The sequence below is a fragment of the Mustela lutreola genome, chromosome X (genome assembly GCF_030435805.1).
Source record: "Mustela lutreola isolate mMusLut2 chromosome X, mMusLut2.pri, whole genome shotgun sequence".
Taxonomy (NCBI): domain Eukaryota; kingdom Metazoa; phylum Chordata; class Mammalia; order Carnivora; family Mustelidae; genus Mustela; species Mustela lutreola.
The window spans coordinates 11,904,285-11,927,429 of NC_081308.1; the positions used below are offsets into that span (position 1 = coordinate 11,904,285).

The 23,145-nt window shown below is 42.4% G+C and overlaps 1 protein-coding gene and 1 pseudogene across 2 annotated transcripts in view; both read left to right on the plus strand.

Annotated features, from left to right (window-relative positions):
- The window catches only part of CA5B (carbonic anhydrase 5B), a 100,829-nt gene that overhangs the window by 68,141 nt on the left and 9,543 nt on the right, over positions 1 to 23,145 (plus strand). For both annotated transcript variants that reach the window (XM_059158751.1, XM_059158750.1), the window contains one exon: positions 14,099 to 14,296. In XM_059158751.1, coding sequence (XP_059014734.1) covers positions 14,099 to 14,296 — 198 coding nt within the window. The remainder of the gene's footprint in view (positions 1 to 14,098; positions 14,297 to 23,145) is intronic.
- Positions 14,303 to 23,143, plus strand: LOC131822244 (serine/arginine-rich splicing factor 11-like; annotated as a pseudogene).

The window sequence follows — 23,145 nt, forward strand, 5'->3', positions numbered from 1 at the left end:
TATCGGAAACTTGTCCTTAAGAGTTTTACTCTTTCTGTGAATTTTACTGAAGATGAAATATATTGCAATGGGGTCAGTGTAAAACAGTGACTATAAATGACAATAGTTAAAAATGGCCATGGTTATGGGGCACCTAGGTGGCTCAGTTGGTTAAGCTCTGCTTTGGGCTCATGTCCTGATCCCAGGATACTGGGATTGAGTCCTGCAGGGCTCTCTGCTCAGCGGGGAGCCTGCCTCTCCCTTTCCCTTTGTGTGTTGCTCGATTCTCTTTCTGTCAAATAAATAAATAAAATCTTAAAAAAAAAAAATCGGTACATTCTAGGAGCTACCTGGAAAACATCTCAGTTAGATTGTAGTCAAAAGATTTGATTTTAGAATTTGATTTTGGGAAGTATGTAAAAAAATATCAAAAGGCTTGAACATTTTATTAAATAGGATCTCTGATCATTATGAAACAGTATTTAATAATCCATATAGCCAACTCGACAATAAGATGTCAAAGGCAAATACAGAAGATTCCATAGTTCTGATCAAATTTAGCTTTTTTTAAATATTAAGGTTCAGAGGTTTTTTGTTTTGTTTTGTTTTGTTTTTTTATTTTTTAGTAAATCAAAGACCTGAAAAGCATAGGAAGTTATTTTGGCAAACCACAGAATCCTTGTTTTCTAGGCAGATAACTTTTTTTTTTTTTTTTAATTTTATTCATTTGACAGAGAAAGACACAATTGAGAGAGGGAACACAAGCAGGGGGAGCGGGAGAGGGAGAAATAGCCTTTCCACCAAGCAAGGAGCCCAATGCAGGGCTCCATGACCTGAGCCCAAGGCAGATGCTTAACTACTGAGCCACCCAGGCACCCCTAGGCAGATAACTTTAAAGATAAAAACATTTATAATGTCTTATTAAGAGTAGATCAATAGTTTAAGAAAACTTTGGGTTTTTAACAAAGGGACAACAAGAATTTTAAGTTTGCGTTAATGTATTTTGACATTAAAACCCATTTACTTACTTAAATTTATTCTAATCTTAGCTAGTATTGACCACATACAAAATTCCTTCTAAAGATTTTTTTTTCATCATAAACCTTCTGTAACTTTCTTGTTTACATTCAGAGTTTGCCCTAAGTTTTGTTTCTTTAAATAATCTGTCTCACTTTAGGAAAAAATACTTTCTTTTCCCTCAACAAAAATGTGTTCCCATTCCTCATATTTTTCCCCCCAAACACAGATCTTACTTTCTTGCATACAGAGTTTTTATTATTATTATTTCTAGTGGCCTTAACTACAGTGGCCTTAACTACATTTATTAGAATTCTTAACTCTTAGGAACCTTAGCTTTTGGTGAAAACTAAGTACTAAGCAACTATAAACCTCTGTTATACCAGTATTTTTCAGATTAGTAAATTTATGAATACATTTCATAATTTCTAGGAACATGCATTTTTTCATTGTACAGTTTCGTTTTTTTTTTCTAATAGTACAATTTTTTAAAGAAATCACATGGCAGGTTTACTAATAGAGCCATATTTGCTTTTAGTTTCTCTGCAAGAAGACAAGAGTAAACAGACCTTTGTTTATTGCTTAATATTTCATTATTTTATCTTACTTGGAAATTATGCAAATATTCAACAAATTCAACTCATCATTGGACTCGGGAAAATTCCAAAATTTCAGGTTACCAAACATTTTGGAAGCCACCTAAAAGTTTACTTATAATCCTTTTAGTCTTATTTATATCTATTTAATCTACCTGTTCTTAACAATTATGTTTAGATTACCTACAAAACTTCATGAGGCATTAGACAAAGTTAGCCATTATTCTAATATTTTTGACAAATTTGTAACAGAGACAAGAATCCATTTGACCTTCATTAAACACAGATGAAAGTCTGACATTTAGTGCATAACTCTAAAGACAATTTTATTTCAATTAAACCAACAACCTTTAGTTAGTTTTAGTACTGAATATTTTTCCAGATCACATCAACTTGAAAAAAGATTTGGGTTTCTATCTTTCAGACTTTTGGAATGCTCAATTCTTATAGGCACTTGTCTTCAAACCAACTAAATAGAGCTCTTTTACAAGTTAATTTTAGCAATACCATCCAAAGGTAGAGAAAATATCCAACCTTTATAACATATATAGATGCTCATACACAGACAAGATGCAGTCTTCTAGCTTTGGTCTTGGTAGTATCTGTGGAAAAGACATGAAAGGCCCAATTTCCAAATACCTTTCCCCACCTTTTTTGTTTTGGGGAAAACCTTGTCTCTGTCCTTCCACCTAATTTTTGTATTTCAAAGAATGGCTCTTAGGCTCTTAGGTGGGAGTAGGAAGTTTACATCACAAAGGTAGAGAGAGTATCCACATCTTCAAATTCGAGATTTGGTACATATCTGTCTATTAGGAGAGGTGCTGGAGTTGGGCACAAAAGCCATCCTAGAAGTCTGTATCTTCTAAAAACCTCTTTTTCCCTTTCATTTCTTTCTTTCTTTTTTTTTTTTTTTTTTAAAGATTTTATTTATTTATTTGACAGAGAGAAATCACAAGTAGATGGAGAGGCAGGCAGAGAGAGAGAGGGAAGCAGGCTCCCTGCTGAGCAGAGATTCCCGATGCCGGACACGATCCCAGGACTCTGAGATCATGACCTGAGCCGAAGGCAGCGGCTTAACCCACTGTGTCACCCAGGCGCCCCCCTTTCGTTTCTTTAGTCTCAGGCAACTGTGGGCTGTATTTACATCTTAAAAACATAAGATTTATAATTTCAAGGAACAGGAAGAATGCAAAACATTTTTTGTTTTTTCCTCAGAGTCTCAGGGCAATTGTGATTTAAAATTTACCTTTCTGGGGCCCCTGGGTGGCTCTGGGTGGCTCAGCTGTTTGAGCATGTGCCTTGGCTCAGGTCATGATGGGGTCCTGTGAGCAAGCCCCACGTAGGTTAGGGCTCCCTTCTCAGCGGGGAGCCTGCTTCTCCCTCTTCCTCTGCCTGCCCCCTGACTGCTTGCGCTCTCTCGGTCTCCTTTCTCTGTTAAATAAATAAATAAAGCCTTTTAAAAAGATAAAATAAAATTTACCTTTCTTTAAAGGTATAGGACAGTTGTTTTATTATTGTGATCTTTCATAATATCCACAAACATTTTGAGAGGAGTAGGTGAGGTTTGGGAATCCGGACCGATGGTGGGCTTTGACTGGCTTTTGCATATCTGGGTTTGTAGAGATTTATGTAAGACAAAGAGTTGTTTTTAATTCCTCAAAGAACTAGAGTTTGGTGTGAATATCATAGGACTGACCTGTCTTTTTAACCAAATTTGCTTCTTTATATTAGGGAGGTTTTTTTAACTAAAATCGGAATCAAAAGATTTTTATCCTTGTAAAGTCTGTATAAAGCATTTTAACATTTTAACCTTCAACATTTTAACATTTAACAAAGAATTTTAAGCCATCTTTCTGGGTTCCTAATTCAGCGTGGGATTCTATTAATCCCTGAATAATGGCCTTTTGCGGATCATTTGCAAGAGGGCCCAGGAGAAATTTTTAGTCCTGTTTCCTGTGAAGAGGGTTTGTGAATAGTCATTCTTTTTAATCTCTAAATTTAGTAGGATCTTTTCAAAGAGGAGGTAAAAGGGCTTTATAATTTAAAACATCTTGCTGCTTCCTAGGAGACATGAATTCTTTTTTAGTAGGGGGTCTAAGATACACCTGCAAAGCTGGCAGAGCCTGGTTATCAATCCTTGGAAGGCAGGAACAATGCAAACCTCATGGCCAGTCTCAAGTGCTTTTGTTAAATTAATTTCCTGGCTTCCAGCATTTACATGAAGACCTGTGTACTTTGAACCTAGAGATTAGACTGGAGTGTTCTCTATAAATGTTGCATGGAGGGGCGTGTGGGTGGCTCAGTGGGTTAAGCCTCTGCCTTCGGCTCAGGGCATGATCCCAGGGTCCTGGGATCAAGCCCTGCATTGGGCGCTCTCTGCTCAGCGGGGAGCCTGCTTCCCCCTCTCTCTGTGCCCGCTTCTCTGCCTACTTGTGATCTCTGTCTGTTGAGTAAATAAATAAAATCTTTAAAAAAAAAAATCTTACATGGAAAGGAAATTCTTAAGTCTAATTTCTGTGATTTTATCTTGCTGAGGGAGGCCCCAAGACTGGCCATTATATTCATAAGACAAGTGAGAGCTCTTTATAAAGAAACTTTTTCTTTTCTTTTTTTTTTTTTTTTAAGATTTTATTCATCTGACAGAGATCACAAGTAGGCAGAGAGGCAGGCAGAGAGAGGAGGAAGCAGACCCCCTGCCAAGCAGAGAGCCCCATGGGGGGCTTGATCCCAGGACCCTGAGATCATGACCTAAGCAGAAGGCAGAGGCTTTAACCCACTGAGCCACCCAGGCACCCCGAAACTTTTTCTTTTAAATATAGCCAATTTAAAGGTTCCATCGTCTGGCCATTGATGAGTAGGATCTATTAATAGCAACTCAAACCAATAAGCCTTAATAGGTTAACCGAAGATGTATGCAGGATGCATCCAAGGAGGGCAAAGGTGACGTGTCCCTGTGATCCAGAAGTTTAGTCCCACAATTAGTCTGAGAAAAAAAAGACCTGGGGCACCTGGGTGGCTCAGTCAGTTATGTGTCGGACTCCTGATTTTGGCTCAGGTCATGAGCTCAGGGTTGTGAGAATGAGCCCTGCGTTTGGCTCTGCACTCAGTAAAGAATCTGCTTGTTCCTCTCCCTCTGCTCCTTCCTTCACTCTCTCTTTCTAAAATAAAGAAATAAATTCTTTAAAGAAAGAAAAAAAAAAAAAGCAAAGCGTGTCGTTGCATAGGCAGTGAAAATGGTGTCTCCAGTCTCCCGCAAAGTTGTGAGATGCCTCCAGTCACATACCCACTATCTGTGACACCGGGTAGATAATACTAGAATGGGACTTTCCAGCACTAACAGGCAACAAGGATTGGGGTGACAAAGGTTCCTGTGGGCTGGAACCCCTCATGTCAGATACCCCAGAGAGCTGACACGCCTGGATAGAGAGAGTGAGTGTGTGTGTGTGTGTCCGAGTTTGATCTGTTTAATTGACCAGCAAGGTGTACCTTGGTGAGTGCACCCTTTGGATTGTGGAGACCAAAGAGAATGTTCTCCTAGATCACCAAGCCAAGCTCTTAGGACATAGAACAAGATGAAAGGAAAAATATTCACACGTTAACAGTCTTGGCTAAGCTTTGGGTCTCTTAGAGACACACTAATACCTAAGAAGGATGTACCATGGGATTGGGGACTGGGTTGTTTTACAGTGTACTTTGGTGCATGGTTTTCTTGAGGTTGGCAGGTGACCTAGTGTCCATCTTATCCATTCTGTGACCAACTTACCTTATCATGGGAGTCTTCTTAAGGTAGTGAAGGCTTTAATAGCTTTTAAGTGCTCAGCCTGCGCCCAACAGTTTCGCGGCTTTGACTTCCAAAGTGTCCCTTAGTAATAGGCTTTACCTCATGTGTGCATCAAATGATACAGAAAATAAAAGAAATAAAGAAAACAAAGACCATCTCTGGGAGGAAATGGATCAGTAACCAGAGTATTCTATCAAGTTGAACCAGAGTCACTAGGCCCAAAGACAAATATCGTCCACAAATATTTTCTCCAGCTAATCTAAATTTTGAAAGAGAGAAAAAGGACTCTCACCATTCTCACCCCATAGGACTCTGCGGATATTCTGGGGGGCTGACATGGTAAGAAATCGCACCTTCCACTCACTGAATGTCAGATGTCCCAAGGTTCTCTCAGCTCTGGTGGTGTTGGGGCAAGAGATGTCCAGTGAGTTAAAGTATCCTGCAGACTATGCCTACTGTTAGGGAGTAAGAATTTCTTCTACTGTTCAAGGTCCTTCCCGTCAAACTAAGAATCAAATTGGCATGAGACAGATTAACAAGAGAACACCATATTTAATAGCATGTCTAAGGGGAATCTCCACAGACATGGAAATTCCAAAGACAGTGAGGCAACATGAGGCTTATTTGAACTAAAGAGAGGGGTAGAGGCCTGAGGACACAAAGGGGAGAAACACCATTTTAGCAGGAAGGTGAAAGGGTTCCGGAGGTTGTCCTTCTATGCAGATGAATTCCCTCGGTACAGAGGAATCTGTTAATAACTCCCTTCCCGATAAAGCAGGCTGTCGAGGGGGAGGTAAGGAACTTTTCCTGAATCTACTGGGTTTGGATTGCTTTGAACTCAAAATAATGTTCATACCAGAGGGAGCCATATTGGTGTGGCCTGCCCTTGGCTGCTACGGAACGAAGGAAGTTTTTTGACCTAAACCTGCTTGCCCGGTTGGAGAGACTGTAGGTGTGATTTAAGGGTAAAGAGCCTTGGTATCAACTTGTTTGGTTTTCTCTATCAATAAAATAAGTATTAAGTGCCTTCTTTGTGCCTGGTACCAGGTTCAGCCTAGAGGTTGTAGAGGAAGTTCAGGACACCGGCCCTAACACTGAGGCCTTGACACAGGCCCCGTGAGCAGATAAAGCAAATGCACACCAAAGGAGCAATGGTTGCGTGTGAAAAGGGCAGGAGTGAAAATGTTGTGAACTCAAAAGAAGGCAAGGTCAGAGCAGAAGGCAAGGTCCAAACCAAAGTTTGGGAAGATGGACTAGAGAGGAATGAGAGAACAGGAAGAGAAACCAAGGAGCATGGTAAGAAGTCCAAGGCTCATGGTCATGGGCAAGGCGAGGAAGAGATAAACCTGAAAGATCCTTAAAGGAGGAGTAATGTGGTCATCAGCAGGGTAAGAGGAATAAAGATACAATGGGACTGGAAACTCCCCAGGGATGCTCTTTATCTTATACATTCCATGCACAAGCAGTGATTGAAAGCCAGCTCAGTTGTACATTGCAGAGCAATGCAGGAGGAGTGGGACAGAAAATTACATGTAGAAGTGCAGGGAGAACACATAATTTTCCTTCCACCCTTCTGAGTTCTTGGCTGAGACCGCCCATAATAAAGGACAAATTAATAAGAGAAAAGCAAATACAAGTTTAGTAACCCGTACACCTCCTGTGTACATGGGAGAAACCCAGGAAAACCGAGAAGCTCCCCAAGATGGCCCAAGCCATCACCTTAAATACCATCTCCATCTAAAGACAAAAGATGTTGCAGGGTAGGGTTAGGGGCACTTGCGGGAGGTTGCCAAGCAAAGCACAGTCAACAAGAGCCTGGTTCTTATGTAGACGTAAGTCCAGCCTTCGCCACTGAGAGCTTCTGGTGATTGAGAGTCATCCTCTTCCTAGTACAGAGAGGGAGACACCCGCACACAAGGAGATTTCCCTTATAAATGTAAATTTCCCAGACAAAAGAGACACCTGGGATGGTATATTATACTACCCTTCGCCACCCCCAAGACATGCCTCTTTGGTCTAAGGATTATTTTGAGAAACTGCAGACACAGGAGAAGCCATGAAAGCAGAGTAGATGTTATCCTTCTGTCAGGGAAATTTACATTAAAAAGGGGGGCTGTACCAGGAAGAGAACTATTACCGGAGACAGCTTTTTCATTAGGGAGCCTGACCTGCTTGGGAAGGCAAACTTGGCTCTCCATACATTTCCTCTTCTCACCTTCCTGTGACTTGCCTTCCCCCCACTTGAAGCCTCAGAGCCCTGTCCCATTCCTTAGCTCCAGTGGTATTTTTAAGTCTCAATCACCTGGCTGCCTTTTGAGTCTCATATCTTTGTGGGTCTCTGGTCAGGAAGTAGGTGATTTAAAATTTTTTTTTCTCCTATTAATCTGGCTTTTTATTACTGTCAGGGTGTGTGTCCCAGCTAAGGACCTAAAAGCGTAGGGAGAAAAGTATTTGTCCTTTCCTAAAGGGGCATATTCTACTACCCTTCAAATAAATATCATAATAACTATACCAGTGTAATAGATCTTTTGAAAGAAAAAGATCAGAGTGCTATAATTAAAAATACTAAGAAGAGGAGATCATATTATAAGAGAGTAGCCAGAGAACATTTTACTGAATTTACTGAGAAGGCAATAATTAAGCCCAAGACCTATAGATATGAGGGAAGCTGATTGAAGGGAAATTGATTTTCAATGAGAAGGAGCAGGAACTGAAGGGCTAAGGCAGGAAGGTGCTTTCTCTGTTGCAGGAGTTGAAAGAGGGACCCTCCCGAGGCTGGAGACATAGGGTGGTACAAAGACAAAATAAATCAAAGCCAGGGCTAGTCCTGTAAATAAGAACTAAAACCAAGCACATTATCATTATGGAATCTAAAGAGATTTTGGTGCTTGTCACCAATATATGAGTGACTCCTTTATAATGACAGTGTACCTCTGCTCACTGAAACCATGGTTGATAAAATTACTTTGTTTATTTCATTTTCTCCTGAAAATGAAGGCACTGTTAGTCAGAACACTTAATCCTCTTCCTATTTTGAGGGAAAGTGTGAGCAACTACCAAGGTATTTCGATCTGTATTTTCTTGACATGGAGGACGAGGATTGGAGGAGAGAGCAAAAATGTGAATGATCCTTAAAACAACAAACCCTTGACAAAAGTTGTCTTCAATAAGGGGACAGTAACCAAGGGCCCCTGGTGGGGGGGTGGCTTGGACTAAAGGAGAAATGGTGGGGAAAGAAAGCCTTCCAGAAGCTGAACTTGTGAACCAAAGGGCATACATTGATAGGAGCGTTAAGGTCACAAAAGAGCTACCAAGGAATAGGCCTGGTTGTCTTAGGCTAGTGTTTGTTGTGGGTGAGGGTTCGTTCTGGGCATTTCCTGAATGGAGTGTGGGGGACGAGTCAAGACGAAAGGAGGGATCGTCTTGGGGATCTGCTTGTTAGTTTCCTTTTTGCCTAGTCTTTACGGGAGACCTTCGTAAATTGGTTTTGAAGGGTGTGACTCCTCAAACCCTCAGCCACAGTCTGAGTGTCTTAGAGGGGAAGGTGTTGCAGGGTCTCCTTGTGCCAGGCATCTTGAAAACTGAGTCAGTTTGAACAGAGCATTACCAGCAAGGAGACTGAATCAGTAATCAAAAGAATCCTAACAAATCAAAGTCCAGGAGCAGACGGTTTCACAGGCAAAGTCTTTCTAACATTTATTTATTTATTTATTTATGTATTTATTTATTTTTAAAGATTTTGTTTATTTATTTGAGAGAGAGAGAGCTTGCATGAGCCCGGGGAAGGGCAGAGGGAGAGGAAGAGGGACAAGCAGACTCCTCACTGAGCACAGAGTCAGACGTGGGGCTCTATCCCAGGACCCTGAGATCATGACCTGAGCTGAAGGCTGACCCTTAACCGACTGAGCCATCCAGGCACCCCTCTACCAAGCATTTAGAGAGTTACTACCTATTCTTCTCAAACTATTCCAAAAAAAGAGAAGAGCTTGCAAATTCATTCTGTGAAGCCAGTAACACCCTGATATGAAAACCAGATAAAGACACCACAAAAAACGGAACTAGAGGCCAATATCTCCGATGAACATAGATGCAAAAATCCTCAACAAAATAAAAGCAAACAGAATCCAACAATACATTAAAAAGATCGTTCCTCTTAATGAAGTGGGATTTATTCCTAGGATGCAAGGGTGGTTCAGTATTCAGATACCAATCGAGGTGATACATCATATCGGTAAGAGAAAGGATAAAAACCAGATGATCATTTCAATAGGTATAGAAAAAGCACTTGACAAAGTACAGTATCCATTCATGATAAGAGCCCTCAACAAAGTATGGCTGCAGGGAACATACCTCAAACATAATTAAGGCCACATATGAAAAACCCACAGCAAACATTGTACTCAATGGAAAAAAACTGAGAGCTTATCCCCTAAGGTCAGGAACAAGGCATGGATATCCACTCTCACTTTTATTCCACATAGAACTGGAAGTCCAGGTCACAACAATCAGACAACAAAACGAAATAAAAGGCATCCAGACAAGTAAGTAAGAAGTAAAACTTTCACAGGGCACCTGGGTGGCTCAGTCAACTAGTTAAGTGTCTACCTTCAGTTCAGGTCATGATCCCAGGGTTCTGGATCAAACCATATCTTGGGCTCTCTGCTCAGTGGAGAATCTGCTTCTCCCTCCTCCTCTGCCTGCTGCTCTGACTGTGTGTGCTTGCTCTCGCTCTCTCTCTCTGTCAAATAAATAAATAAATAAAATCTTAAAAAAAAAAAAGAAGTAAAACTTTCACTATTTGGAAATGACATGATACTACATATAGAAAACTGGAAAGATTCCACCAAAAAACTACTGGAACTGATAAATGAATTCAGTTAAAGTTGCAGGATACAAAATCAGTGTGTAGAAATCTGTTTCACTTCTATACACTAATAATGAAGCAGAAATAGAAATTAAGAAAACAGTCCCATTTTCAATTGTACCAAAAGTAAGGTACCTAGGAATAAATGTAACCAAAAAGGTGAAAGACCTGTACCCTGAAAGCTACAAAACACTGGTGAAAAGAATGGACGAGGACACAACAAATGGGAAAACATCCCATGCTCATGGATTGGGAGAACAAATATTGTTAAAATGTCTATACTACTCAAAGTTCTATATGGATTTAATATAATTCCTATCAAAATACCAACAGCATTGGGGCACCTGGGTGGTTAAGTGGGTTAGGCCTCTGCCTTCAGCTCAGGTCATGATCTCAGGGTCCTGGGATCGAGCCTCACATCAGGCTCTCTGCACAGCGAGGAGTCTGCTTCCCCCTCTCTGCCTACTTGTGATCTCTGTCAAATAAATAAATAAAATCTTAAAAAAAAAAAAAAAAAGAGGGGCACCTGTGTGGCCCAGTGGGTTAAGCCTTTGCCTTCTGCTCAGGTCATGATCTCAGGGTCTTGGGATCGAGCCCCACTTCAGGTTCTCTGCTCAGCTGGGAGCCCACTTCCCCTTCTCTCTCTACTTGCCTCTCTGCCTACTTGTGATCTCTGCCTGTCAAAATAAATAAATAAAAATCCTTAAAAAATTAAAAAAAAAATAGTATAAGTGAATCAGGGCTATTCTAGGGCTTTCTAGAAGCTTAAAAAATATCACACAAATAAGTAAATACAACTTTTTAATCCCAACAATAGCGGATGGATAATCAATACTAAAATTAAAGGACATATATTGAATAAGGCACTACAAGGTAACAAAAAGGGGAGGAAGATATGGCTCCTGTCTGCAAGGAATGTGAATTGTAATCTGACTGTGACTGTATTGTACCCATTCATATGGATTTTTCACCCAGGATTTATGAAACGGAAAGTTGTCCTTCTTCTCTATAGCAAGTTCTTGATCTTCACCAGTTCTTTTACACTAAGGGAAAATACCAAAACCATCGGGTTCAGACCTCTCTAGAGATGGGAGTAGTGCATTATATGAGAGAAGAAAAAGAGAATACTGGTTTGTGTTTGCCTATAGCTTTTAATTCTAGATCAAGATTTCGTAAGTTTGGTATTATTGGTATTTGCGGTCAGACAGTTCTTTCTTTCTTTTTTTTTTTTTAAAGAGATTTTATTTATTTATTTGATAGAGATCACACGTCACGTAGGCAGAGCAGCAGGCAGAGAGAGGGGGAGAAGCAGACTCCCTGCTGAGGAGAGAGCCCAATGCGGGGCTCGATCCCAGGACCCTGGGATCGTGACCTGAGCCGAAGGCAGAGGCTTCAACCCACTGAGCCACCCAGGTCCTGTGAATTGTTTAGCTGCATCCTTGGCTTCTACCCTCTAGGTGTCAGTAGCACCCAATTCCAGTTGTGACAACCAAAAAAAATGTCTCCAGATGTTCCTAAAGGTCCCCTAGGAGCAGAATTGTTCCCTCTATTGAGAATCACAATTGTGGCAACTTTCTGAAGAGCTTGGTCTATTCTGTCTGGGCACTATTTCCGGAAATGACAAGGCTAAGATCTTGAATTTCCAGTTTCTTGGATTTGGGGTAGCTACCTCAAGGAGACGCCTTCTTCGTAGGAGTAAACCAGTGGTAAGTTTCTGTTTTTAAATTTTTTTTAATGAAAAGTGGAGGCTCAGGGCTCCTTGGTGGCTCAGTCAGTTAAGCGTCTACCTTTGGCCCAGGTGATGATCTCGGGGTCCTAGGATCGAGTCCCACATCCATCGGGCTCCCTGCTCTGCCAGGAGCCTGCTTGTCCCTCTCCCTCTGCCCCTCACACCCACTTGTGTTCTCTCTCTCTCAATTAAATAAATAAATCTTTAAAAAAAAAAAAGAAGAAGGACAGTGGAGTGTCAGGGACCCCACCAGACACATGGGAGATCGATTGAGTCACAGCTGCCTCATCACTTATGAATCCTTAGACTCTTTGTGGTGGGGTGAGGCCCAGAAGGTCATTGGTAATGATTTATCTCAATTCATAAATCTTTGACTTTCCCCGTTGCTCTGGTTCTACCCATCTGGGTACTTCTAAGGGGCAGCAGACTGGAGCACCCCGAGTCATGCATGCCGTTCCGTCCATCTTGCGTGATGTCTCAGCAGCTGTCAGTGTTACAGGAAGTCCACCGCGATTTCTCAGAGACTTACCAGGAGCACCCGGTGCTTGATTCTTGGTGGGAAATCCGTGTTGGTGGTGGGCGGCGTCTGTGTGGGGCAGATTGTGCACGCACACCTAAATCTGGAATGGAGTGGGAGCGCTCCTCGTCAGTTGCAAACTCAACAGGAAGAAATCGATTTTGCACGTGGATACTCCTTCCGCTGCCCCTTTACTATTTCAGCACAAGGAGGGAGCACTTCCCTTCTGCCCCAGCCAGAGCCCGGCCAGTGAGACACAGTTACAACCTGGGCAGTGAGAAGCCACTATAGTTCCAGCTCCCAGGTTACTCTGTGGACTTTGTGTTTCTAAAAGCCTTCTGGGCTTCCTCCTTTCCTCTGTAAAGGAGCATTCCTCTCCTTCGTTCTCTGCACTTGTCTGTGGTTTTGCTATAGCTTGCTTGTCCCAGATTCTAATTCTCTGCTTTTCCCCTTCCCCGCCAAAGCCCCATTTTTTGTTACTGGTGAAATGACTGGGAGTGTTATTCGTAAGGTTAGCCTATCTCCAACTAGGAAGTAGTGACTCCTTTTCCTCCCCAAATTCATCGGTACCTTCCTTCATTTTTCCAAAACCCTAGAGTGTTCCCCTCACCTCAGTTGGAAGCCTGTAATGTTGCATTGTGTAAATAATCCAGAAATCTTCAAAACTGTGAGCTAAATTACAGACTTTATTTCTACTAGACAAGCAATTAAAAACTTACGTTTTTATAAAAACTTTTATGAAAAGTTTTTTCATAAAAGGTTAGGTCTGGAGCCGACAACCAAGAAAGAGTTCTTGAACGCCTTTGGTGCAAAAGGGTGGTGTTATTAAAAGTACTGAGACAGGACCCGTGGACAGGAGGAGCTGCTGCCCCAGGGTTGTGAGGGGTGGCTGGTTATATACTTGGGAGTTGAGGGAGGAAAGGGAAAGGGAGGTTTTCCAAAGAACTTTCATATGCTAAAGGCTCACAGGATACTGGAGGCCTTGGCATTGTCAAGTTCAGGTTGTTTTTCCCTGTAGCAAGGCATTAACATCAAGACAGTTGGGAGCTTCCTGGAAGAATGGCCCACGTGTCCCACCCAGGAGCAGGATGCGGGGGTTGCAGGGTGTCCCCTGTGCTTTGTCCTTAGCTGGCCTTCTGTTCCCTCATCACTAGGGTGAACATTTGCTTTCCAAATCTTCTCCCTCCTCTCTCCCTCTGGCTTTTGTTGGAAAGAAAGTTCCATTAATTTGTATTTGTATGTGAACCTGGTCGGTGGTCGGGGCTCAGAAAATGATCAGTACGGAAAAGAAACGCATTGGAGAACAGCCTCCTTCCGCGTGGTGCTGGTCTGCCCGCGTCTTCCTGTCCTCAGGAGCCCGGGCAGCGCTTGGTTCGGGTGAGACGAGAGGATGGACTGAGCGCTCCTGGCTGGCAGAGCAGCAGGCTGGCGGCTCCCGTGCCAGGCGCTCTCTGAGCGGCCTCTGTCCCCCGCTTCCGTGTGGCCCCTGAGCCCTGAGTGGCTCCTCCCTGAGACTTGGATTGCGTCCCCTCGCACACCGCAGCCCTGAACTAGCCCGGTGTGTGATCCCAGAGAGCGCACGTCCTCACGATGGCCCCGCTGTGCTTTCTCCTAGTGCACCCGCTGTGGGAGACCGTGGACCTGGTCCCGGGGGGCGAGCGCCAGTCGCCCATCAACATCCGCTGGAGGGACAGCGTCTATGATCCTGGCTTAAAACCGCTCACCATCTCTTACGACCCGACCACCTGCCTCCACGTCTGGAATAACGGGTACTCTTTCCTGGTGGAATTTGAAGATTCTACAGATAAGTCAGGTGAGAGCCCGACCTGGGGTCTTGTCCGGCGTTAAAGGGACAGCCTGGTGTAGCACAGGCCACACCACGCTGCCTCCTCTTTGAGCAGTGGCGTGGGACTCACTGCACTGAACTTTTTGAACATAAGAAAAAAAATCCCGTCTAGTTTTTCTGAACATTTTCTTCTCTAGTATAGATAGTATTTATTAATAAGTGTGTATATTTCTCTGTATAGAAAGGAGATAGGTTTTGAAATAAAAGCTTTGCCTGAAGTTTATTTTGTGTGCTTTGAACATGTACTAATTTTCTCTGCTTGGTGACTTCACAAGACTTTTTTACATTAAGTAGTATTACAATTTAGATTTAACTGAGCAGACTGTAATCCCTTTGCAATGGGACAAAAAGAATATTCATGTGTGTATGAGGCTATAGTCTTAACAACCATTTCTACATAGAAAAATGGAAAGTCATGTTAATTTTGTTGATTAAACAATGTTACCTAGTTTAACAGAAACACAATTTAAAAGAGATTTTCAGATCCAGATGTTATATTGCTTTTGAATCCTCTCTGGTTTTCAGTCTACCCAGATATAAACTAATTTGAATGATTTCAAAGTTGACCTGAAACCTTTAGTGTCTGTTGAACACAGAATGTGATTAATTCTATGTAGGTTTCTTTTCTCCATTTCTTCTTTTTTCCAACCAAATTTGATGGTATCAAGTAATCTTAGTGTGAAATAATTAATAGTTGAAATTGTGTGTCTTTAAAAAGTGGCTACCAACCAGGGGCAGTTTTGCCCCCTCTCACTCCCTAGGGGCTTGGGACACTTGGCAACAAGTGTAGGCATTTTCAGTTGTCACACTCGCAGAGTGGGGGAAGGGCGGTGTGACTGACATCTTGTGGGTCAAGAGGAGAAAAACTGGTGAGGAAGAACTACATACAGTACATGGAACAGCAATCGGAAAGACTTATCCAGCCTCAAGTATCAATAGAGCCAAGACTGAGAAACCCTTTTGGCAATTAGTTTTCTCCGATGAATATGAGGAGATGGGCTCGTGAAAGTGTGAATGAATGAAGTAAAAAGTGTGACCTAAAGCATAAATAGAAGTGTTCCCTTCTGTATCTACCCTGGCTCTACGTTTCTCAACCGTATCTTGGTTCTCTTTGCATTCTCCTAGTGATGCTCTGATACTTAGACAGGGCCCTCCGGCCCAGCTGCAAACTAACTGCTCCTCCCCTGGGAATTCTCTCTCTCTAGTTTTCTTACCTTTGACCTGCTTCTCTGCCGTGATCCAGGAAGTGTTCAGGTCCGTCTTTAAGAACTTAGGTGTCTCTATGTTCCCCATTTTCTTCTTTTTCCCCAGGTTATGACATGGCCCCCAACCTTGACCATCTTACTTCTATTTCACAAACCAAGAAGAAAGTAATTACTCCTTTTCAGCCCAGATTCTTTAGTATCTTTCCTTATTTTTTCCAAAACCCTGTAGTGTACCGTCATCTCAATTGGAAGCCTGTAATATTACATTGTATACAATGATTCCAGAAATCTTCAAAGTAGCAACCTACATTCCTATGTTCCAGATGACTGTCTTGTACGATGATGAGCTTTACTTGTCTCTGTCAAGTTCTACCATTACTCCTGCCAGCTAGACTAGTGGGGAGACCCAGTCTGTAAATAACACCTCTTCTTTGTGCACTCTGGATGTGTAGCGATCCTCTCAAGTCTCAATCCTGTCTAGGTCCCTGTCAACCTTCTTTCTTTTCTTCTGAAGATCCTGAATGTTGGTTAGCCTTTTAATGACCTTGTGGGTCCAGAGACTGTGTATTTCCAATCTATGATTTCTTCACTGAGTTGGACATTGTGGGAAGTTGTTCAGTCGGTTTCTTAACCAAGTGAGTTAATCTCCAGATGGTTCCAGGCAGATAGCCTTCTGTTTTATTTTTTTTAATACATTCAAGAATTCTTATCCACCTGTTTGCTTGGATGTCTCAGATGGAAAACAAATGACCTGCATTTTCCTCATAATAGCTCATTAGAGATCTCCCAAGACAACTAAATCATTCCTTGACGCTACCCTCCCTAGGTGTGTCAGAGTATCACACTGTTTTTATAAAACGTACTAGAAAAACTGTAGAGAGGTTACTAATTTTCCATTTGTTTTGTTAGGAGGGACCAGAATAGGTAACCTCTTTTGTTTTGCTTTAATAATCATTTTCTTTAAGATACCATTAATCTTCGATAAGTACCTAACTTTCTGTCTTTCTTTTTCCACATTTCAGTGGCTGCCTCCTATTTCCTGCTCATTCTCCATTGCTATTTCTCCATGCTGTTGCAAAATAATTCATAGCATTCAAAGAGGAAGAAAGAGTGAAGGAACACAAAACACAAAAAGTAAAAGAGAGCAAAGACTTCATAGAAATGAAGACAGGAAAGAACCAATTCTAATTCCAGAAAGGAAAGGAGCTAATAAATATCAGTGTCTGTAAATTTTAAAAAACCGAAAAACAAAAAACTAGGCACTGCTGCTGCAGTGTGCTTTACGAAGAATTCAGGATAAGGTGTGCAAGGAAGGGGTTTGGGGAAGGTCCGTGAGAAAAAGAAAACATATCAAACTTTATGGGATCCAGCAAAAGCAGTGCTTAGAGGGAAAATAGACGTGAAAATGCCCATCCTGGAGAAGAAGAAATTGCTCAAATCAGTAACCTAGCTTTCCACCTTAAGGAGCTAGAAGAAGAGCAAAGTAAACAAAGCAAACACAAAGAAGGGCATAATAAAGGACAGAGCAGAATTCAATGACGTCAAAAGTTGGTTCTCCAGAAAGAGCAACAAAGCTGATAAACTCTTAGATAGGTGCACCAAGAAAACAAATAAGAGAAGATTCAAATTAGTAAAATCAGGAATGAAAGAGGGACATCACCACCGACCCTACAGAAATTAGAAGGATTAGAAAAGAAGGTATGTGAGCATCTCATACCACCGCCCTTTGCTGGGTATTGTTTTATTGTTTGTCTCCCCTGAATAGAACACAGTCAATGATTTTAATGAGGGCGTGTGAAGGATATAAAATATTGTGGGAAAGGTCACTGAATTATGCTTGAGCCCATGAATGATCTCTAATTTCACCTCTTCTGAAAGTATTCTCATCGGCTATGTCACCGGGCCTCAATGAGAGGAAGAGATGAGTCCTATTGTTCTCCTCAGGGTGCTTCCTGCCCCATCTTACATCCCTTTACACTATTTTGGGGAATCACCAGTAAACCCAGGAAGAATTTCTTGCTTCCACAGACATTTGAACTTCTCCTTATGAAGTTTGATCCTGCATTTCCTTTTTCAGAGAAAACAATGTAATGATGTTTAGCACATTCACAGGGTGGTGGACTATTAGGATAGTCCAATTTTAGAACATTTCCATCACCCCCAGTTATGTGGCCATTTCCTTGCATTTTTGTGTGATTTGTTTGGGTCCTGTGTATCGCCTTTCCCTTCCCTTCATCATCCCGTCCTCTGCTAGCTCCTTCACCTCCGTGTTAAAAGCAAAGGAAGGGAGTGAACATTGCATAGCTTGCTCACCACAGACCCAACACTAGGCTGGGTGTTTTATATTTGTTACCTAATTTTTTATAAGTTCACTTGTTTCTCACCTTAGAAAACTGAAATAACAAAATGTCAGCAACCTCAAATAAATAAGTACATCTTTGCTGGCTGTGTCTTATGACTACTATGACTACTCCGCTCCCTAATTTCCTCTCTTCCCTCTTCCTCCTCCGCCTGTTTCTTGCTGACTGTACTTGCCTAGCTCTCATCCACACTTCTGCCGCCCCCAGCCCACCCTTTTCCTCCCTCTTGCTGAGGATACCGTGTGGTGTTTCAATCAACAAACCCAACCGACACTTTGTAGTCTCTTTCTTTAGTTCCTGGTTTCATTGAGGATCTTCTAAGTGCCAGGCACTGTGCAACGTGCTCAGAAGAGAAAGGAAGAAGGGATGGTCGGTGCCTTTAAGAAGTTTACAGCGTGTGGGGGCACAGAGCCTTGAAGAGATGCTAACACAGAGCGCTAAGTGCCGTGAGGGAAGTGTTCACATGGGCTTTGGTGGGAGAAGGCTTCTGGGCAGGGGTGACACCTGGGCGGTTCACGATGAGGTGGAGGTTTGAGCAATGCTTGTATTAGCATGTATAGTGCAAGAAGGAAGAAAACACGCACATCCTGAGGTGGGCAGGAGCCGAGACCCGGAAAGTTCTGTGGACTGTTTGCAGGGATGGAGAATCGGGTGCAGCGTACCTGGGAACTCTCGCTCTGGGTCTTGCGCTCGACCGTGATTGAGGTGTCGGCTGTGTTGGCGTTTCATCTCAAGACTCGTCTGGCAGAGGATCCTCTTCCAAATTCACTCAAGTGGCCGTTGGCAGGATTCAGTTTCTCTCAGGGCCTCAGTTCTTTGCTGGCTGTTGGCCAGAGGCCATTCCCTTTTCCTTGCCAAGTGGGTGTCTCAGCATGGCAGCCGGCTTCGTCAGAGCGAACAAGTAAGAGTCAGAGAGGGCAAGCGAGGTGGCAACCCGCACCTTTTTGTAACCGAATCTCAAAAGTGACATCCTTATCACTTTCGCCCTTAGAAGCAAGTCACAAGGTCTAGCTCATACTAAGGGGAGGAGATCACACAAGAGTGTGAATAGCAGGAGATAGCGGTCATTGGGAGTCGTCTTAGAAACTCCCAGGCCACATGGCTAATGACACAAAGCCCATAAATGCAAACTGAGGTCCTTTTCCTATAAAGTGCATGCTCTTAGCCACATCATACAGGAGAGTATCTCCCTCTCACTTCTTCCTGTGTACAGGTTATAAAGGTACAGTACTCAGCACATGTAGAGACTTTAAAAAAAAAAAAGATTTTACTTATTTATTACAGAGAGAGAGAGCGGGCAGGTGCACACATGTTCACAAGTTGGGGGAGAGGCAGAGGGAGAGGGAAAAGCAGGCTTCCTGCTGAACAGGGAAAAGCAGGCTTCCAGCTGATGTTGAGTAGCCCCCGACATGGGGCTCAATCCCAGCACCCCAGGATCATGACCTAAGGCAAAGGCAGACGTTTAACCGACTGAACCACCCAGGCACCCCCATATGTAGAGACTTAATGATTTTTCTAGCTAGAAGTGCCCGAGTCAGATGCCTGGGAATCTGACTTCCCTCCCAGAGATCACAAATGTAGAGGTACCTGCAGTGCCACAGAGGTGATGAGCGTGAGCCAGGCTGGGAGAGTCTGGAAGGATCCGCAGCAGTGGCAACTGTGAAGAACTGGCAGGACCTTCTAAAGTCCGTGGCTCTTCCTCCCACCCAACCTATTGTTGCCTGGCGGGAGCGTGTGCCCAGCATGGGCGGGGCATCTCTTTGTCTAATGGCAAATGTGGATTTTTATATGAAACTGTATAGCTTTCAACGTTGGCAGTGAACTTTAAAATGTATTTCGTATTGTGTGGGGGAATCAAAACACACCTGAAGACCAGCTCTGCCCCCTTCCCCCTACAGCCACCCATTGCTAACATCTCCTCTCTGCCTTGCTCATTATCTTGGGAGGAGAGACACAGTCAGTGTCCAGAGTATGTGGCCAGTGTTTTTCTGCGGATAGGAGAGAAGGCCTTCCCCTCTCCCCTTGCTCACTTCACTTGGGACGAGAACTTCAGTTTCATTGAACAGATTACATTGAATATCTGCCAAAATCAAGCTCACAGTATGGAGCTGGCATAGAAAAACGAGTTTGTTTGTTTGTTTGTTTGTTTTAAAGATTTTATTTATTTGACAGATAGATCACAAGTAGGCAGAGAGGCAGGCAGAGAGAGGAAGGGAAGCAGGCTCCCTGCTGAGCAGAGAGCCCGATGCGGGGCTCGATCCCAGGACCCTGAGACCATGACCTGAGCCGAAGGCAGAGGCTTTAACCCACTGAGCCACCCAGGTGCCCCTAGAAAAACGAGTTTTTGGAAGATGATTTTACTTTTATTTCAGTATGCTCTAGTACCATCTTCCTAGTCGTTTAGTGAATCAGGTGGTATGATTCTCTGCATCTCCCCTGTCCCTCAAAGAAAAGTTCTCATTGGTGTCTTTGCTCACCTCTTTCAAAAACTTTTTAAAGAAGAAATTATGTGAAATATTTTCAAAAGGCAGTAAGATACATAGCCAACCACTGCATGACATATCCAGTGTGTTTGGTCCTTGGGGTTGCTGTAGTCATACATAAAATTCAACTAGTGATGCAAGAAATGCTCAAGATCGCTAAGTGAGATGAGATGGGTGGGTTTTGTGCTGTTGTCTTGGTTTAACCATGGACAGACATCACCAGGGTTGGATTAAATGGAGGAAAAGAGGAACTAATTAATATGTGTTAGCAAATTCAAGGGGAAAAAATACCAGCACAACCCAAAGTCTGAGGAAGGGTGATTTTAAAATCTCGTTTTATCTGAATATTTTTCTTCCAAAATTGAAAAATAGGGGCACCTGGCTGGCTCAGTCAGCAGAACAAGTGACTCTTGATCTCAGGGTTGTGAGTTCAAGCCCCACGATGAGTGTAGTTTACTTAAGAAAAAAAAAAATATCAGTGCATAAAAAAAGAAAGAGAGCATCTTTTGTCCCCACATTTCCATTTTATGAAACTGGATTGGATAAATATGCTAAGAGAAATTTGCATTTTATTGCACATTTAAAAAGCAGTCATGGGTAACTCAAGGTCAAGATCATATTCTAAGAAGAGGAGGGCTCCCATATCTTCTAGGCAGAGGCAATCAAGAAGCAGTTCTAGAAGAAGATCACATTCTAGGTCAAGGAGTAGGCAGTGATCCAAAATTCCAAGACAGAGAAGATTTCATTCCAGAGAGAGAGAGAGGTAGAAGGCCAAGGAGCACATCAAAAACCAGGGCCAAAAAGAAAGAAGATAAAGAAAAGGAACGTTCCAAAATACCACCAAAAAGTTATATAGCACAGACAGACATTCCAGAAGCACCAGCAGAGAGGGCCAAGGATGAAGTAGGAGTGGCACAAGATCTCCTAAAAAGAGAAAATTGTCTTGCTCACCATCCCCTAGGAGACATAAAAAGGAGAAGAAAGATAAAAGCAAAGAAAAAAGCAGAGATGAAAGAGAATAATCAACAAGCCAGAAGAAAAGGAAAGATAGGGAAATGGATCATCGGGAAAGACAATCAGAGAGTGACATAGATGTGAAAGTTACACAGGATTACAATGAAGAGGAGTAAGGGGAGGTCAGTGAGAAAGAGAAACAAGAGGAGAAACCAAGAGAACCAAGCTCCCCTAAAACAAAAGACTGTTGTGTGGGAAAGGGAACTGGTGACTCACTAAGAGAATCAAAGTCAATGGAGATGAGCATCCTGAAGAAGACATGGAGGTGAGTGGCTGCACGTGGCCTCCATGGGGAGCCTCCCGCATACACACAGCAGTGCGGTGCCTTCGTGTGACTGCTTAATGCTCTATTTGTTCTTCTCAAACCCACATGGGTACAGCTCCAGGTTACAGATGGTTCCATAGCTCCTGATATTGACATTAGTTATTTACGGCCCAAAACTTGTGGAAAGCCATACAGGAGTGACCAGTTCTTGGCATGGTGAGATCTGATTGGGTAACCAAGCAGCCGGACTCTTCTGCTGCTGCTTCATAACAAACGTGAAAAGTGGCATGCATGTAAAAAGTGGCATGGACTGTTTCTGTTGTGTGCTCTCCTTTATTAAGTACGTGCACTTATAGTATTTCTAGAATTTGATTCATTGCAATAAAAGAGCCATACAGGGAATGCACTGATTGCATGTTAATTTTGGCAGGAATATCCTAATTGTCATTAAAATCCTCCAGCATGATGAATCTACTTGTGGTCTTGTTTGCTGACCTGACAAATTAGCCTTCTTACAGTTACATCTGAAAATGAACATTTGAAATTGATAGTCCTTTAAGCCTTGTGCCTAAATTTTTGTGGCTTTTGTTTAACTTTGAAAGATTATCTGTGCACGCACTCTTTCTGATGGCTGACGAGGCTTTAATTACAGAAACAAGATCACAAATGAAACTCTCGTTGGTGGTGAGTAAGTAGCACATTTTGAAGTAGAGTCGTATACTTTTTCATTAAGGCGTTTGGGGATTTTTTCCCTGAAGTCATTTTTCCTACCTCTACGTCAGAGAAAGCTATCTGCCTCTCCTGAGTCCATCTGTGAAAGAAAGTGATCTCTTCTCCTGATTTTCAGTTTTCCACTCTTTTATTAATTTGTTTTCATCTCAGTGTTGGACAAAGGGGGTAGTACATTCTAAATGGACCATCACATCTTTTAAAATATGACAGATCTACTTCATAATGTACTTTTTATTTGACCTCAAGTATAAAACCAAAACATTTGTGTTACTTTTACCGCAATAGTAGTCTAATGCACATAGTAATCCCTTGTGAAATGCAACATAGTTAGGCAACTGAAAACTTCTCACAGGAGTTTCAAGCTTCACGTTTGGCCAGTGAAACCTAAGGTAGTGTACAGTTTCTAAAATTGTTTTACAAGACTTTGACAATAAAACCCTGAAACTTATTTCATGTTCCTATTAAAAAAAAAAGTGGGCACAGTAAATATAGAATATAAAAAGAAGTCAAAAATTGGCCTTTAACAGTTGTAGGTAGCTTGGAGTGTTGTTAAATCTCAGTGTCTTTCAGAGCACAGGTCACGCCCTTATACCTGAATTGACTGCGTGGGAGTCAAGTTTCTATGCACTTGTGTCTAATTTTTGAGTGGGCTCCACTTAATGACAGTTCATGTAAAAGGTCCATCCACAGCTCTGGCCTTTCCCCTGCATTCTTCCATGGTGTGAAAAACTGTCCCCTGAATTGTCGGATGTGCCAT